The sequence below is a fragment of the Otolemur garnettii genome, unplaced genomic scaffold (assembly GCF_000181295.1).
Source record: "Otolemur garnettii isolate 467f Iridium unplaced genomic scaffold, OtoGar3 scaffold00035, whole genome shotgun sequence".
Classification (NCBI taxonomy): domain Eukaryota; kingdom Metazoa; phylum Chordata; class Mammalia; order Primates; family Galagidae; genus Otolemur; species Otolemur garnettii.
In genome coordinates this window covers 13,967,408-13,985,974 of record NW_003852430.1, presented here as the reverse complement: position 1 = coordinate 13,985,974, position 18,567 = coordinate 13,967,408, and the positions used below count along the sequence as shown (strand labels likewise).

The following is an 18,567-nucleotide window of genomic DNA, read 5'->3' as shown; positions in this document are numbered from 1 at the left end:
TTATCAGTTCAGCTAATGAAATGGCAAAATAGCTCATTTACCTGATAAATGTCACTAAAAATAGAGTTTAATGAACAAAAGGAAAAAATGCTCTTGTGACCTGACAAATACCATCTCAATATGACAATAATCATTTCTTGAAGTGACTTTTATCAATTTATTTCATACATAAGAAAATGGAAAATTAGCTACATCTTTTGCTTCATAAAATTTCAAGTATGTGACAACTTGGCTCTAAAATAAACATGAGAAAATACTAAACACATATTTGAATCTTCTCCCAATGTCATATTTCTTATATGGAACAATAAAACTTTTTACCTGTATTAACAAGAGCACTGCTATTGTAGAGTGTACCAAGGTGAGGTCCGGAAAGAGACAGAAAGGTATGAAGTTTGTCGAGGTAATATTTAAACCTTGGCCTTGTAAGCACTGAACGAATTATTAAATTGCCCAATGAATGTCCAATAAAGCTTTAAGAGAAAAAAATAGTTATTTCTTCTGCAGCATTACTTTTAAAAGCAAAAACAAAGTTGATACACTATACACGGATATGAAATACTAAGAATTTGAAAATTTCTAACATCCTTTAAAATTACACTTTCATATTTTGAAATGATATATAAAGGAAAAAATGTGAGAATGTTATAATTATTACCTGTTAAGGCATGACTTCAAAAAATATAATAAAATTATTCTTAGAAAGAGCAACTTAAGAGAAATTATATGTCTGTTTCTCTTATACTCTGGTTTGTACTTCAAAGTTGGGCCTACTATTGAACTAACAGTATTTATAAGGCACAAGTAAAAAATATGTGTATTTTCCTATAATAAATCTAAGACCATACAAAAAAATTAACGAATATTTAGGGAGCACTTCATTTTTATTATGTAATAGTTTAAATCAAAGAGTATTCTTACTTACCATTATTTTTTAATAGATAGTATGAGAATGCTTGGGGACAATTTACAGTGAAAGAAGACAGCCTGAAAGCCATCTAAACACTAGTTTACAGATGAATCTGGTGAGGTGCTCAAGACAAACTTCCCTACCAAACTGCAGTTCCTAAAGCAGTAGGGTGGGAGTACAGGGCTACAGTACCACGCAGTAGCTAACAGTCTACAATCAACCACATCGCCCTTTTTGAAAATAGTAGATTGTAACTGGTAATCTAAAATAGGGAATAATTTTGTGGATGAATGAAAAAACTGAATATGTTATTTTCTCATTATAAAATAACAAATGAATAAAGAGAATACAAGATGACCATAGGAAATCTGGTAATCAAAAAAGTATTTTAAAATCCATAAATGAAAAGAATTAAAACAACTTTCCTCCTTCCAACATACCTGCATTTCTTCACATATTTTAACAGAATTCTATTTTTAAAAAGTGATTTAAAGTAAAAATTGCTTATATGTCTTTTTAGTGCCTATACTTCAAACTGGAAACAAACTGTACAAAAGCTTATGGTATGCAGGGCCGGCTTCTTCCTGTAATTGGGATATGAATGTAATCAGCTTAATTCTACCCTTTCTGAAGTGGCAAGATTAGTTTTGCCTTTTATTCCTACTGGACTAGCAGAAACTAACACTTTCTCTCTCCATTTCTGTTCACAATATCTAAGTAAATAATGAGAGATGCTGATATCATCACCAGCTCCTGCTTATGGAGAACTGACTTACATAACGTACAGCAGTCATGAAACTGTGAAAGTATGTTTTGTTTTACATACGAATATATAATTCACATAGTAAGTAATTCACCCACTTAATGTATACAATTCAGTGTCTCTTAATACATTCAGAGTTGTAACCATCATTATAATAAATTACAGAATATTTTTTTCTACTTCAAAAAGATATCTTATGCCCTTTAGTTATCACCTCTAATCCCTTATCTTCTCCAGCCCTAAGAAATCACTAATCTTTCTATCTCTACAATATCTCTGAACATTTCATATAATAGTAATCACATAATACTGTCTTTCCCTAAAATCTTTAAAATTTTAAATTAAGTTGTAGTCTATGTTTCATAATAGGATAACAGTACCACAGATTGTTTAGTTTTTCTATAATTCATAGACATTTAAAAATAAATTGTGTAATTTTGTAGAAGTTACCTTATTTTTGAAACTGTTAGACTATATATTTGGATATATTGTATTATTTCATCCAAAAGACGATCAGTCATGCTATCAAAATCAGCAAAAGTATCATTCTAAAATAAAACCAAAACAGACATATGATATTCTGAAATAATGTATAATGACATGAAAAACTGAATATAAACATTTTTGATTAAGGTATTGAAAATACAGTACAGTTATCACCCGTGTTTTTCCGAGAAGTCAGTAAAAGTACTATTCCTTATATTAAAATAAGCACAAAGGCAAAGTGTGATGGTTTATCCCTGCATTTTAGAAGGGGAATAGGTTTAGTTTAGGAGTTTGAGACCCATCTAAGCAACAAGTGAGACCCCTATCTCTATAAAAACAGAAAAATTAGCCAGGCACGGTGGTGGGCTCCTGTAGTCCCAGCTACTCTGGAGGCTGAGGCAGGAGGATTGCTTGTGCCCAGGAGTTTGAAGTGCAGGGAGCTGTGATCATGGCACAGCACTCCGACCTGTGCTCACCCTTTTTTAAGACAAGGTGATGGGAGCAAGACCCTGTTTCAAAAAAACAAAACCAAAAATAGAAATTTAAAAAAACATACACACAAAAGGAAAAGTAGTGAATTTCTAGAAAGAAAAGGCTCAGAGTTCTTAATAACACTTGCTTTTAGTTATATATTGTTTGGTCCACTACCAGTATAAAACATAAGGACGTTTATAAAGATTCCATCAAATAAATACTGGTGTAGAAATGTGAAATTCTAGAAATACAACACATGTGAAGACAGCAGCTTAGAAGTAAAAATGTACAACATACATACTTCCTTTGGAGATGAACTTGTGTTTACTTTCATAGAAATCAGAAAAATTATTTCTACTAGCACAGGCATTTTGAAGTAAGCAAACATTTAGGTAGAAACTGGTACAAAATGTTTGTTTCCACTGAAAACAGTGCATATTGTACCTGATTTCTCTCAGACATAAGAAAATCAATTCTTCCCCCAGGCAGTCCAAGTTCAATATAAGTTTTTACTAATCGGAGATCTGCACTATTACCTAGAAAATGAAAAATCATTTTTAAAGGATGAAATAAAGTAAAGGTACTAAATGTACTATCATACACTTCTACAGTTTTTGGAAAAAAAGTTTATGCACTATGACATTTATAAAAATATTTCAGACAATATGCTGTGAAGTAAAGAGGTCTTAATTTTCACGCAAAAGTTGATTTCTATTAGCCAATCTCATTCAACAGTTTGTTTCTTAGGAAATTTTGGTCACACTGATGCTTCACTCTTCTATCTAACAATGTATTTGTTTACCAAAGTGTTACTACATCACTTTGGTGACTGCTGGCTACACTATTTATAAATGACTTACCATCACCATTTTAGGTGGCTGAACGCATTTCAGATATGTATTTAGTCTCCTGACTTCCCTTTGGTGGTACTGGTATAGAAAAGCAAAAATCTATTTAAATATCCAAGATAGTTCTGTTAACACATGTAATTAATAACTCAAAAGATATATGAATTTATGCTATAGATATAAAATACAAGGGGTTTTCAAAAAGTTCATGGGAAATGTGCATTATGAAAAAACTACGCATGGACTTCAAAATATTTTGCACCCAAATAAACTCACGCTCATTTGTTGTAATGTGTGTGAGCAGGATGTGTTTTGAAGCACCAAGCAGGATGAGACACTGGTTTGAAAAGAACACCTCTCAGCAACATGGAGTCTGCTACAAGAACAAGCATCAAATTTGTGGTGAAGCATGGACAGAATGGTGGAACCACTGATGCTGTATAAAAATTTCATGGCAGTAACACCCCCCCCCCCAAAATCAGTAGTTTACAAATGGGTAACTCATTTTAAGAAGTGATGAGATGATCTGTAAATAGAGCTCACAGTGGCAGATTATCCATATCAATTTGCGAGGGAAAATTTTATTTTGTTTGTGCCCTAATTAAAGAGGACCAACTATTAACAGCATAAACAATACCCAACACCTCGGACATCTTAATTGGTTTAGTTTACTGTCACCCTGACTGAAAATTAAAGTTGAGCAAACTTTCCACTCAATAGGTGCCCAGACTATTGCACCTGGCTCAGCTGAAGACAAGAATAGAGCTCTCGGTGGAAATTTTAAACAAGTGGGATCAAGATCCTGAAGCATTTCTTTCAAGAACTGCAACAGGAGATGAAAGTGGCTTTAGTGGTACAACCCTGAAGACCAGTACAACACCTAATCAAAACAATTGGCTATCAAGAGGTGGGTGTGGCTCAGTGAAAGGCAAAGTGCAAAGGTCACAGCAGTTTTTTGGAGGATGCTAAAGCCATCTTGCTGTTGACTTTCTGGAGGGCCAAAGAATGAGAAAGTCAACCAAAACGTTAGCAGGAAAACATCCAGGAAAGCTCCACTAGAGTTCTCTTCATCCACCACAAGGCCCCTGGCTCGCTCCTCTCATGAAACAAGGGCAATTTTGTGAGAGTTTCAGTGGGAAATCACTTGGCATCAACCAGAGAGTCCTGACTTGTCTCCTTTTGACTTCTTTTTGTTTCATGATCTTCAACAATGTATAAAAGGCTTTCAATTTTCTTCAGGGTAAGAGAGACTGCACTGACATGTGAAGACAACAGCTTGCAAGTAAAACCGTACAACATGTATGTTTCCTTTGGAGATGAACTTATGTTTACTTTCATAGAAATCAGAAAAAATATTTATACTAGCACAGGGATTTTGTAGTAAGCAAACATGTAGGCAGAAACTGGTACAAATGTTTGTTTCCACTGAACACACCACCATATTGTACCTGATTCCTCTGGTTAAATTCCAGAACCCTCAGTTCTTAAGAGAGGAACTAAATGGCCAGTACCATCACCTACAAAAGGTATCATGAACTAGATAAAGAGGACGTTGAGAAATAAAATTTTTGTTTCCTAAATCCATTTTCTTCTATGAACTTTCTGAAGTCTCCTCACATGTGAATATAAAACTAATTACCTTTAAAAAATTAGTGGATTTTTAGCTAATTGCTTTGGTTTACTGGCAATATCAATATGCCATTATCAGTTGTTGAATTTTTATTTTATTTTACCAAAATTTATCCTTTAGATATTTTATGATTTTGCATTGATAAAGGTTTTATTCCTGACTTATTTTAACATTAAAAAATTACTTCAGAATATTACAGGGGGTACAAATGCTTTGGTCATATAAATTGCTTTTGTACAGTTTGAGCCAAGTTCTAAATGTGCCCCTCCCCCGGACAGCGTGCACTGTACTAGTCAGGTATGAGATTCACCTACCCCTCCCCTCTGGTTCCCTCCCACCTGCTTGCTTTCCACTGAGTTTTACTACCAAATGTGTACATGGGTGGTGAGTGGTTTCAATTTAATAGTGAGTACATGTGGTTATGATTTTCCATTCTTGCAAAACCTCACTTAGAAGAAAGGACTCCAGTTCCATTACAGGCTGTTATAAAATGTACTAGAACTATATATGCTTAGTCACATTAGCAAACTACTAGTTCTATTTAAGATCAAAGTTTTACGCTTAGTTGTCAGGATTAAAGATGAATATTAAATTTAACAATGGTTCCTTACTTGATTTGCTTATGTAGCATATATTATTAATACATTTCTTTATATTTACTTATCTTTGTGTTGTGTATTCCATGTGGTATGGCTTTATTAAGTACAATTATGAGTTTACTCAGTATATCTGATTGTCTACTGCTTATCTGGGGCATTGATATGACACATATATCAGATTTAGTAACAAAGTTAGGTTACCTTTAAGGAGTAAAATGGGCTACATTTTGTCTTTTTTTTCTATTGATCTTGAACAATTTATGTAACATAGAGATAATCTATTTGCTAAAAATTTGAAAGGAAAAATGTATCAGCAATTGCCCTGGGTCAAGAAGTCTTTCTTGGGGGACTAATTCTTTGCAAATTCTATTATTTAGTTAAGAGGAAGAAAGACGTTTATTTCTTTAGTGTCTGGCTGGTTGGTTTTTCTTTGTAAAGAAAATCTCCAATTTCATGACAATGTGGTAGTACAGAACTTTGATATTTTTACGATCCATAAACTCTAGTTTGTTATAGAATTTCATTGTAATACAGTAATACCACATTAGTCTAGAGATATTTAACATCTTCCAAATGTTTCTACATCTAGAAAAAAACTGTGGAGTAACCAAAATAGCCACCATAAAACCACAGCACTAAAGCCAGGTATTTAGAATTTAATTTATATCTTAATGAATTAATGAAACTTTAATTCTTATGAATATTAATTTTCATAGTCTATAAGGCTTAAAGCAAATTAAAAAAGGAACTAGCAAGACTATTAAAAGGCAACAAAATGATTGCCATGAGGTGAAGGCTGACAAAACCATTGATAAGAGAGAAGACAATAAAATCTAAAATTAAAGTAAAAATGTTTGTACGTGAGTGTCAGTTCCATAGAAAATTTACTTAAAAAGAAAGCTAATATTACACTTCACAAAAGCAAAATTAAGCATAGTGTTAGAATGTATTTGAGTTTGATTAATTTCAGCAATGTTAAAGTCTTTTTTAGTAGAAAGATTAAATAAAACTACATGAGATCCACCAGGACAAGAAAACATATTGAGTTGCTAAGGGTTACATCATTAACCCTTATTTAGATGCCACATACCATCTAAACCATGCACACAGACAATGAGATGCACTCCATCCTCAGAACCATCCTCTTCTTCCATGCTAAAATAAGGTGCTGAGGATGCCAGCAGAGGAACATCACTGTACATGAACCCAGGGAGTTTAAGTTGCTTCAGTTCTTCTTTTGCCTGAAGGAAGCTGAAGTAAAATATTATGAAAGATAGCCTTTACCAGTATCTTATTCAGCTTTTAGAACCAAAAAGATAATCTTCTCAATTTAGAGAATTGCAAATGAAGATACTTAACATTTGATTATAAAATCACGAAAATATGTGGCATCAAATAATTCACAAATCAGAAGGTAATTTTCTTTACTATTTCTAGTACATCTTCTGGTCAAATACAATGGATATTTTAAACTTGAAATCACTTAAAAATATTCTTTTGAACTTAAAACCAACTAAGAAAATACTAGGAGTGAAGTTATCCTTTCTGTATATATTTAATATTGCATGCATAGAAGAGCTAGGAGAAGCACTGGAAGATGACAACTTGACGTTTGTTCTGTCATCAAATCTTATCCTCTTTGCTTCTTTTTATTTTACATAAATGGAGGGAAGAAGATATTCTACAAAATGTAACAATAAAAATAGTAGGTATAGTACCTATTAAAGAAGATTTAGTTACTTTGTCTTCTTTCTAAAAACATCATAAGAAGGAGCGGAACAAAAAGGAGGATGTGACTGAATAAAATGAGTGGCACACACTGGTGGAATAACCGACAAATCCAAACAATCTGGGGACTTGTAACATACAAATTTATGAGCCATTTAAGGTTATGTTATTTGGATTGATAAAAGTGAAACTGAAAAAAGCTGATGCACACAAACTGTGTAGGATACACATCTGCTTTCTGATGACTCAGAGATACTCAGAGGTACCCAGAACCTGCTATCAACCTTCAGCTTCTAGCATATTACAATTTTTTAATCACCTATTGTCACTTTACTGGTTTCATTAGCTTTAGGCTTTAATGATCTTAATTTTTATGTATTTATCAAATAACCTGAGAATTGAAAAAATCTACTGTACACATCTGGATCTCTCGCTCCAGAGATTATGCTTCAGTCTGCACTGGGACAGTAGAATATTTTAAAAACCAGTATATACTCGTAAACATATATAATCTCTACATTTTACTGGTCCATGAAACCTCAGTTCTGGAAACCACTGATTTAGCCAAGGCAATCAGGAACTAGTAGGAAGTTTCCATCAATACTTTATTCATTTATCTAATATTGTCTTTATTTCCTAGATGTACCCGTAAAATTTAGCTTTTATCTGGGAATTAATGGGAGAGAAATGAGATATCGATGAAAAAAGGGTTTAACCTCAATTATTCCATATTTCTAACACAAAACTACTAACAGAAAATTTTTATCAAGAATGTGTAGCGTTTAGAACAGGACAATTATTTGGGAACTACAGGTCTGTCTGTCCAAGGGTATACTGCATTCATTTCTCCATTTTAGATAGCTAATCAAAGCAGCATCTTTTGTATTACAGAAACTGGAAAACAAAATAAACATTATTTATGATGTTCTATATACTGTATGTATATTTAGTAGCACATACTGTTGTGCTCCGTTACTTACGCTTGTATCTGAGGTTTTGGTGAATTTTCATACCAGGAAATTGAAGAAATGACGTTGTCAGAAGTACTGCTTGGCTGTTTTGTAATGGCATCCAATTTACTTTTAGAAGAATATTTAACACTACAAGGAGACTCTCGTGGTGCAGAGGGAAAAGATAAACAACCAGAAGTACAGACAGTAGGCATATTTATACCATCCCTCAGATATTCACTGTTTACTTTTTCCGATTTTATAAGTCTTTCTTCAGCTAGTGTACCTCTGCTTGTATAGTAAGCTTCTATCGTTCCATCCAAAGCCGGATAATCTGTTTCTTCATAATACCCATTTTGAACCATTTTTTGATCCTGCTCTTCCTCCTCATCCTCTTTACTCTGTTCCTGCTGAAGATTTTCTTTTTCAGCAGTTTCCTTCTGAGGGCTAACTGAATTGCTGTAGCTAACAGCACACGTGTCAGAAATATCTGTACTGCTTTGAGAACCAAAGTAATTTTCCACAAGCCCTTGCTTTACTATATCAGTACTGGCTGAAAAGGGGTCACTTGTGCCCAGAAGAGTTTCGCTTTCAACTGCAGGGACTTCTGAATATATCTGTTGGAGATTTAATGCATCACTATCTTTTCTTTTCACAGTTCTATCTTCACTAATTTCTGTATTAGTAGAAATAGAACCTGAAACGACACAAGGAGTGCCTAAACAAATCAGGTTTGAATCTAATGCAACTGCTGTCCCTGCAGAGTTATCAGATTTATCAGGACCCTGGATACACATAGTGTCCAAGCTAGGTTTGGAGTTGCAACTACTTTTCACATCCCTGGAAGTGTCTTCATCTGAAAAAACAAATTGCAAAGAGTCTTTAGTGCCTGAATTTAAGGAATGTATTGCTAAAGTTTCACTGTCCAAATGCCCTGAAAACACAACACTCTGCTGTTGCAAAATAATACTTGACTTTTTAGTATCGTCACATTTTGGCAAATGAATTGTTCCCAGATTTAATACAGTTTTGCTATCATTTAGATGGCATTCGGATACAACACATTTCTTAGAATTTTCATCAGGTGACAGTTCGTCATCAGAAGGCAGAGAGTTTATGGATGTCAAAGATGACTGTATTTCACTTAAAGCACTTGTACTCTCAGTGCAATGGCTCCCTAATGAAAATTTTACATTATAATCAGATTTCACCAAGAGCTGAGGAAATAATCTTTCATTACTGTAAGGCCCTTGCCCTTGCACAGTTTCAAAGACTATGTCAGGGTTTGGATGCGTTGCAAAAGAACTTGGTTCGCTTTCAACACCTGAGTCTGAAAATCTAGATGAGGCATATGTGGCATTAATATCTGGTAACTTAATTGCATCTCCACTTACTACAACATGATATTCTTTTGCAGAAGGAGCAGGTAGATTACTTCGTAATTTAGCTAATGATTCGCCAATAGAAAGACACTTTGCTTCTTGCAAAGCTTCCTTTTCAAGTGTAATTTCTATAGATTTAGATTTAGATTTACCATTAGATTCTAAGGACTCAAAGTTGGGTAGTAAATTATCCACAAATATTTCATCTTGTTGAAGCTCTGTCCAAGGTCCTATTTTAACAGTTATTTTCTCTCCACTGAAAGGATCTTTATTATTGGGCTTTACTTCAATTGTTCTAACTCCCAAAGCTGGGGATGTCTGATGATCATGGCACTCGTCTGATGAACTTCTGGATGCCAGATTATGTTCCATTTGTGCAATTTCACTATCATCCTGGGAGATATCAAGTTTACCTGAAATGGACAAATTTGCATAAAGATTTAGGTTGCCAGAGTTCAAAGGATCAAACTGGTCTGGTTGCATATTTTCAATATCTGAAGACTTTAGTTCAGTTCTCTCTGTATTAGATGGCAAATAGCTAGCTTCCTTTGGACTTGTCTGTCTGATGTAGGTCTTTGGGTCAAAATTATATCCACATATTGTGGGATCGAGACCTTCCTTCTGACTATGTGAAGGATTGCCTTCAAAGCATTTAGTGAGATCATTTGATGCTGTATTTTTCAAACATCTGTAGCCTACCAAAACCACAGAATCCTTAGAGTTCTGTTTTATTAATTTTTTTGTGTTTTCAGATTTCATTGTTTTCATAAGCTTAGTAACCTTAACCTTGGATTTATTTGTTTCTTCATTCTTTCCTTTTAGAGATTTTGTTAGCTGCTTTTCACCTTCTGTATACCAAATATTGGAGGCACCAGCAGGTATGACTTTCAACTCTGGGCTAGAAACTGCTGCTACAGAGCTTTCTTCAGTCTCATATTTATCCATTTTACTGGACTCTGATCTTGGAAGATTCTGAATTCCCATCCAGGGTGCATCTAAGTCTTTTATTCAAAGAAAAAAAGATTCATGTTTAAACACAGTGTGAGAACTCATATGATTAAGACTACTTTTTCTAACTATTACTTTCTAATGTTCTCAAAAATAAATAAAACTACAGGGGAGAAAAACTGTTCCACATTAGGGGATGGCTTTATGTATATCAGTAAGAATACACTGAAAACTATACACATAGCTTGTATATTTTAGTTAGATCATACTTACCATCAATAACTGAATCTAAATACCTATCTTCAAAGATTATAGGTAATGAATTGAGATCTCCATCTAATTCACTACATTCAATAGGTAGGGGTGGAAGAGAACTGCAGAAGGAAGTATTTTTGATAGCGGTGCACATCTGTAGATGACTCTGAGCACTGAAAAATATTTCTTAAGTCAGATTATAATTAAAAAAAATTACACCCAACACTACTTTACAGATTCCACTCTGTCCCCTTCCCCCTATCGTTCCTGTCTTCCTTCCTTAAGACACAGTCTTCTTATGAAAAAAGATGCTTGGGCAGAGATAAAACTGGTAAAATGAAAACTAGTGTTTTTTGGCAATAAATTATTGAACTAAAATTATAGTTTGTTAATAAATTATTCATTAAATTCTTCTATAATATTCTTCTGTACTTTATGTTATTTCAAGTGAGCCTCTATGCTTAATGTCTGAACTTCCTAATCTGCTGCAAATAGCTTATAGGAGAAATACCAAAAGCTCAATGCAAGGCAGGCGCAGTGGCTCATGCTTGTAATCCCAGCACTTGGGAGGCTGAGGTGGGTGGGTTGCCTGAGCTGAGGAATTCCCGACCAGCCTGAGCAAGAGAGAGACCCCATCTCTAAAAATAGCTGGGTGTGCGGAGGGTGACTGTAGTCCCAGCTACTAGGGATCACTTGAGCCCAAGAGTTTGAGGTTGCTGTGAGCTGTGACACCACAACACTCTACCAAGAATGATAAAGTTAGACTCTGTCTCAAAGAAAAAAAAAAAAAGACAAAGTTCAAATGCCTGATTATTTGGTAAGAGTGCTGGGAAAAAATGTGTCTCACTGTTACTGCTTTACTTGAGATATACTGAAAAATAAAATTAATAGCTATTTAAAACAGTTAAAAAAACCCTTTTCTTATGAAAAATTTCAAATAAATTAAAGAGAACAGTATGAAAACATCCCAGGTACCAATCATCTATCTTCAAAAATTAACATTTGTCCCCCTTTTTCTTTTTCTTTCTTTTTTTTTTGCGACAGAATCTCACTTTGTTGCCCTTGGTAGAGTGCTGAGGCAACCTAGCCAACAGCAATGTCAAACTTTTGGACTCAAGTGATCCTTTTGCTCAGCCTCTCAAGTAGCTCGGACTCCAGGCACCTGCCACAATGCCCGACTATTTTTAGGGACAGGGTCTCGCTCTTGCTTAGGCTGGCCTCAAACTCCTGAGCTCAAGCAATCCACCTGCCTCAGCCTCCCAGAGTGCTAGAGGCATGAGCCACCGTGCCCGGCCAACATTTGCCCTTCTTATTTATCTGTACCTTTAGACTCACTACATATCCCAACCTCTACCATCATTTAAAGGTTTTTTGGATGTATAATTTAAATGCATTAAAATATGAAAGCCTTAGCTCTATAATTCTGTCAAGTGGATACATAATATAGAATATTTCCTCTACTCAGAGAATCCCCCCCACATCTTTCCAATCTTCCAGCCCAAATCAATGTTAAGACAACTATTGTCCTTTTTCCCCTTAGTTTTGCCTGTTCTAGAATTATACAGTATTTACTTTCATGTCTAGCTACTTTTGCTCAGCATAATGTTCTCATATTTGTCCTCATAATGTCCTCAATATTTTTTAAAGCCAAAGAATACCATATCTAAATATGCTTAGTAGGAAAGATGGAAGGCATTTATTGGGAGTATTTTAACAATAAATCATTTACACTGCAGAAGGCAGTACCTGTGAAAATCCGTAATATGATGGAAAAAAGACAAAGGTAAGAGACGCTGACCTGTGAAAATAAAGACAGAGCAAGACAGCCAAATGGAAGGCTGAAGCCGGAGACTACAAGACTCCCAGGCTTTGGTGGCTCTGATAAAAGGGAGCGGAGTGTACTCTGTGTTATGCTTCTTTACATGCAAAGTATCGAGTTCCATGAAGTAATTCTTAAGATTAAACTCTATTTGATTAGAAAGGAGATTTCTGAACTTTAAATTCCTCTAATTCATTTTCTTGTTAATATTATATGTTGTGTCACTAATAAATTCTGAGATAGAGATCTTAAGTAAAAGGATGTAAAATCATTTTGAGTTTATACTACTCACTGCAGTTCCTGATATGCAACAGCAGCTTCTCTTGGGTGTTCAAAACAAAAGAATGCCTCAGAAAATCTGCGTACCTAGAAAATTCCAAGAGAGAGTATCAGTAACACAGCACATTTAAAAACTCAATCTGGCACAGGATGGTAGGAAAAGAAACCACCTTCATTACACCTTCTAAAACCACCCCTATGAGGATTAAACTCCCTTTCTTCCACTTCAGCGTTGCCAAAGCATTTATTTTTGTACTGCATGAAATAGAATAAACAACAGAATCTAGAGTGAGAAATTTAGGTTTGCACTCTGTATCTTGTTTATCTTCCTTACGCAAAGACTGTCTTATTTGCCATTGCATCCTCCAGATGGGGCCCACTCAACACATGGGTAAGACAACACACTCCGCACCTCCCCTGGACTATGCGCCTGCCATCCAAGCATCGGCCAGCTGAACTGAATGACTTACCAGCATTGTGACTTCAGGTATTTAACCTCTGAGCTTCAGATGACTCATTTTTAAATTAAACTTAACACTTATCCTATACATAAGGTTATTGTGAAGAACAGTATAAAATGTGATAGCATCTTGTAATCTGGAAGTATACAGTATATAAACTATTATAATTGCCTTTACGGAATTCACCACATTTTGCCTTAAAACAGTTGTATACATGAAACACTCCTCCTATTTTTTTAGAGTAGGAACTATTTTAATGACCTTTGTATCCCCCAAAACATGTATCTTGGCATGTTACAGAGGTATTTAGTAAATACTTATTGAATCTAGCTGCGTATTTCTGTTATATTTATATTTTAATATTTTCATTTTTAATTATGAAAGGAAAGGCGCTCTCAGCCTCTGGGACAATGTTAAGCAACAAAGATGAAAAAGATGTCTTGTGTGGACAGTTACAGAGCAGGGAGAGAAATTACCTCACATCTGAAAATTATATCTAGGACTCTTTCCTAAAGAAAAATATGATCTAGGGTTCTTTGCTTTTAAATATACAATGAATTAGGTATGTATTTTACTTATCATCTACTGGCCCGATGAATTTCTGACTTATGTGTACCAAACGTCTTTGTCTAAGCTGATGAGCCTGGGTCTTCGGAGGAACAAGTCAACAAGGGAGACTGGGAAAGGAAGTATGATTCACCAATGAGAAGGATGCAGTCTGTGTCTTTACTTTCCAGTGCTGTCCAATTGCCTCTTCTTTCTCTCTAACACTAATGGAAAGGTGAGAGAAAATACTGGCCTATCTGCCTATCTATCTATTAGAGATGTTTTTCCTGGAGGCTATAAAGTGTAGGGAAAATTGCATATTTAAGTTATCTGAATTCTTGCAGCTGCAGCTGGGAGTATAAAACTGGCTGGTTTCTTATTCCTCTCTACCTTCCCGAAGGCCTACAATAACTATCGTCTCTCGACAGCATTCTACTAAGGTCTATACTAAAAGTTTAATTTTCATATTTTAAACTGTATAATAACTCTACAGAGTAGATATATTCATTTACTGAGTGAGGAAAATGAGGCACAAAGAGGTTAATTACTTGGCAAGCATAAGATAGCTAGGAAGTGATAAACCTGGGATTCGAATAAAAATTTGAGAAACTCTAAAATCTTGCGCTCCAAACTGCTTATCATTTCCTTTTTGCATTAAGAATCTCTGCTACCAGATGATCCTTTCATTTTTCTGTGCCCTCATGTGAACTTCTCTTTCTAATTGTCTTTCACCATGATATCTGACTGCAGCAATGTGTCATGAATAAACCTAGTAACTGTAGTGTATGGCTGTAACTGAGGTGTGACTGCCACCTGATGGAAATACAGCTAATTTCAGGCAAAAGACATATACAGAAAAAATGCTAAATTTACAAATTTAAACTGTGAATATGAGAAATACATATTATTGCTTTGGTATAAAAAATGAGTTATGTGTGTACTTTATCCTTTTAAATTTACTTATTTTTTAATTGCAAATGTTCAAAATTAAGCAAAAAGCTAAAAGGAAAGACAACCTCTGTAAAATAGGTATTTATTGATGCTTTATAGTTAAATGCTCCTTTATCTGTGCATAACCTAATATGTTATGTAATTGCTAACATAGTTATTTATTCTAATTTTACAGTGTGCATCCAGATTAGATGCTTATATATCTATATCTATAATATAGAGAAAGATAGATATAGATTTTATTTTTTTTTTGAAACAGACTCTCACTCAGTCTCCCTGGGGTAGAATGCCATGGTGTCACAGCTCACAGCAACCTCAAACTCTTGGGCTCAAGCGATTCTCTTGCCTCAGCCTACCAAGTAGCTGGTACTATGGGCACCAGCCACAATGCCTGGCTATTTTTAAAGATGGGGGTCTCACTCTTGCTCAGGCTTGTCTAGAACTCCTGAGCTCAGGCAACCTATCTGCCTCAAGCCTCCCAGAATGCTGGGATTACTATAGGCCTGAGTCACTGCAACCGAACATAGATGTTAATTTTGAATGCAGGGTCTGTATCTGAGAGATTATAATAATCTACAAAGGTGTCTCACGAATGTTACTGAACAAATGTGAAGTACTTGCATTATACTCACAGCAGAATACCATGAAGAACTGTTACTACATAAAGCTGATTTATATTTACTATTTGATATGATTCTACAAATTTTAAGTACTTGGTTTCCCGGTCCACAGCACATTAAAAGAAAAATTAAGCAAAGGAAAATGAAGCACTATAGAGGTAAGTGTACATAGGCAGTCGTAAGAAATGATGAGAACCTGATGCTGAAAAAGTCCCCCTCTCCCGCACCCCAAACCCCCAAAACCATCCCTATGAAAAAGCACACAAAAGAAATTTAAAATTAATATAACCTTGGACCTTTTAATGGATGATCAAATACTCATTTGGGGGTGGAACCTGCAACCCTAAGGAGACATGTGGCCTTCCTGGCCCTGACTCACTGGTTTCCTTCCCAGAAGACAGTAACTACACATTAGAACCCCGGGATCTGCTAATTTTCATGGCAGCTTTGACATGAAAATTTCAGCACTTTCTCCAGGCAAATGCAACGAACTCCAAGGCAGGTAGTCCAAATTTCCCTTCCTACTGTTGCGGGAGGAAAGCTCTTACTCAGAGCACAGCCTACCCCTGTTAATCACTTGGAGAATTTTAACCTCTACTTAAAGTATGACAGAGAAACTGACATGAGACATGCCCACCTTCTAAAAACAACCATTAACACTGAACAAAACACATTTAGCAACTGTTTAAAGCACTGAAGAACATGCACTAGACATGCAGTAAAGCAGGAAACGTAACTTGCAATCAAGAGATGTAAGCAGTCAGCAGAAATAGACTCCAAGAGAAAGCAGATGTTAGAATTAGCAGAGAACTCAGGTTTTTTTTAATTAAATCATAGCTGTATACATTAACTCATTTATGGGGTACAATGTGCTGATTTTATATATAATTCGGAAGGCTTACATCAAACTACTTAACATAGCCTTCACCTCACTTCTTAATGATTGTTAAGGTATTTACACTTAATAGATTTGACATGTACCCTTGCAAAATATACCATAGGTGTGATCCCAACAACAACCCTCCCTCCATCCGACCTTTTAAGGTAATGAACATTATTTTTTTAAAGTAGTTTTAGGTTTATAGAAAGATCAATCATAAACAACACAGAGTTACCACATAGACTCTCCTCCCCACCCACCCCACCCCCTCCAGGTTTCTCTACTGTTTACATCTTGTGTTAATGTGGTAAATTTGTTACAATGAGCCAATAGTGATATATTACTATTAACTAAACCCGCACTTTACTTTAAGGTTCACTCTTGGTGTTGTCCATTCTGTGGGCTTTGAAAACTGTGTAATGACATGTATCCATCATTACAATTCATAGAGAACAGTTTTACTGCCCTAAAAACCTGTGTTCCACATATCTGTCCCTCCTTCTACCCTCCCCCCAACCCCTGAGCACCGAGTAATCACTAATGTTTTCACTACCTCCATGGTTTTTCCTTTTTCATCATGCCATACAGTTGAAATCAGATAGCTTATGTAGCCTTTTCAGGTCAGCTTCTTAAAGTCTGTAATACACTTTCAAGTTTCCTTCATGTATTTTCATGGCTTAATTGATCATCTCTTTTTATTGCTAAGTAACATTCTATTGTATTAATATAAAAGTTTTTTTTTTTTTTTTAATACTGTCATCTACTGATGGATATCTTGTTTGCTTCCCAGGTTTGGCAATAATAAATAAAACTGCTATCAACATTGATGTGCAGGTTTTTGTGTGAGGAGTGTGACAGATTAAAGAGTAACTGCCTTCCAAAGGGGCCATCCATTCTGCACTTCCACCAGCAGTGAATGAGAGCTCCTATTGCTCCACATCTTGCAAACATCTGGTGTTGTCAGTGTTTTGGACTTTCGCTACTGTTACAGGAGTACAGTGGTGATCTCAATGTTTTAATTTGTACTTTCTTAATAATGTATGATAAACTGGGTATTTTCTTTTCCCCATATGGAAGGCTAGAGAGGGCTGGAGTTCCCTCAGGTCAGCGAGGCTAATTTCCATTTCCATTAGGCTAATTGCTGTTAAGGACAGAATGCTCTGGAACGTATTTCAAAATGGCTATATTCCCTTTCCCCCACCCAGAAGGAAGAGATTTTCTCCAGTCTTCACTATGAGAACCCAGTACAGTTGTGAAGGTAAAAGTCATGAAAGTGTGGGGACTGTTCTACTTCTTGAGTTTTTGACTTGTTTATCCACACTGTGCATCCAGAAATTCATCAGTTAAGTTTTCCTGCCCCGACAGTGGCTCTAGAGGTGGTTTTTGTTCATTAGTGTTTGCTCCATTAAAATGGAATTTTCTGTAGTTGCTTAGCTGATTCTCCAATTAGGAGGACAGCTGTTTGCCTGTAACTTTAATTTTCTGATACAGCTAAGAAGAATTGTGGCTATTCAGTTTGTTCATCTTTTTTCTTGTTAGGATGGGAGTGTGTTGACTTCTAAGACTTTCATATGTTGGATTGGAAACTGAAGGCCAAGCAAGTACTTTTAAACAATTGATACAGGACAGGTGGTGCCCCAGCCAGCTCAGCCCAGTGGGGCTGGAGGACCCACCGCCTCCACCGTGGCGGTGTTGGTACGGTGGCAGCTGGCAGCAGAACCAGTGCACTGGAGCATAGGCAAGGGAGGGGGAGCCTCCCTCCCCCACCGGAGGCTCCAGTAGCTAAAAGGACCAGACAACTGCTGGGGAGATACTGGCACCTTGGTGTCTCCTTCCCTTTACATGTATGACTAAAAATGGAACCCCCATTTCCTATCCCTAGGTCAATTTCATGTAAGTTTCCTAGGCCTCAATTCTGTGACATTCATTAATACATTCATTCACCTTCCCCCAGCAGACAGAACTATGTCATTCATTAGTACGTTCATTCACCTTTCCCCAGCAGATGGAACTATGTCCATTCATTAATACATTCATT

General features: G+C 35.7%; 1 protein-coding gene across 2 annotated transcripts in view; it reads right to left on the bottom strand.

Moving 5' to 3' along the window:
• The window catches only part of FAM135A (family with sequence similarity 135 member A), an 89,875-nt gene that overhangs the window by 9,152 nt on the left and 62,156 nt on the right, over positions 1-18,567 (bottom strand). Inside the window, exons 7-14 of one of the 2 annotated variants that reach the window (XM_023513149.1) lie at positions 13,085-13,158; positions 10,992-11,146; positions 9,923-10,771; positions 8,419-9,244; positions 6,801-6,961; positions 3,078-3,169; positions 2,124-2,221; positions 322-473 (exon numbers count right to left, since the gene is read on the bottom strand). In XM_023513149.1, coding sequence (XP_023368917.1) covers positions 322-473; positions 2,124-2,221; positions 3,078-3,169; positions 6,801-6,961; positions 8,419-9,244; positions 9,923-10,771; positions 10,992-11,146; positions 13,085-13,158 — 2,407 coding nt within the window. Of the gene's footprint in view, positions 1-321; positions 474-2,123; positions 2,222-3,077; positions 3,170-6,800; positions 6,962-8,418; positions 10,772-10,991; positions 11,147-13,084; positions 13,159-18,567 lie in introns of both variants that reach the window. The other variant, XM_023513150.1, reaches the window with a different exon arrangement.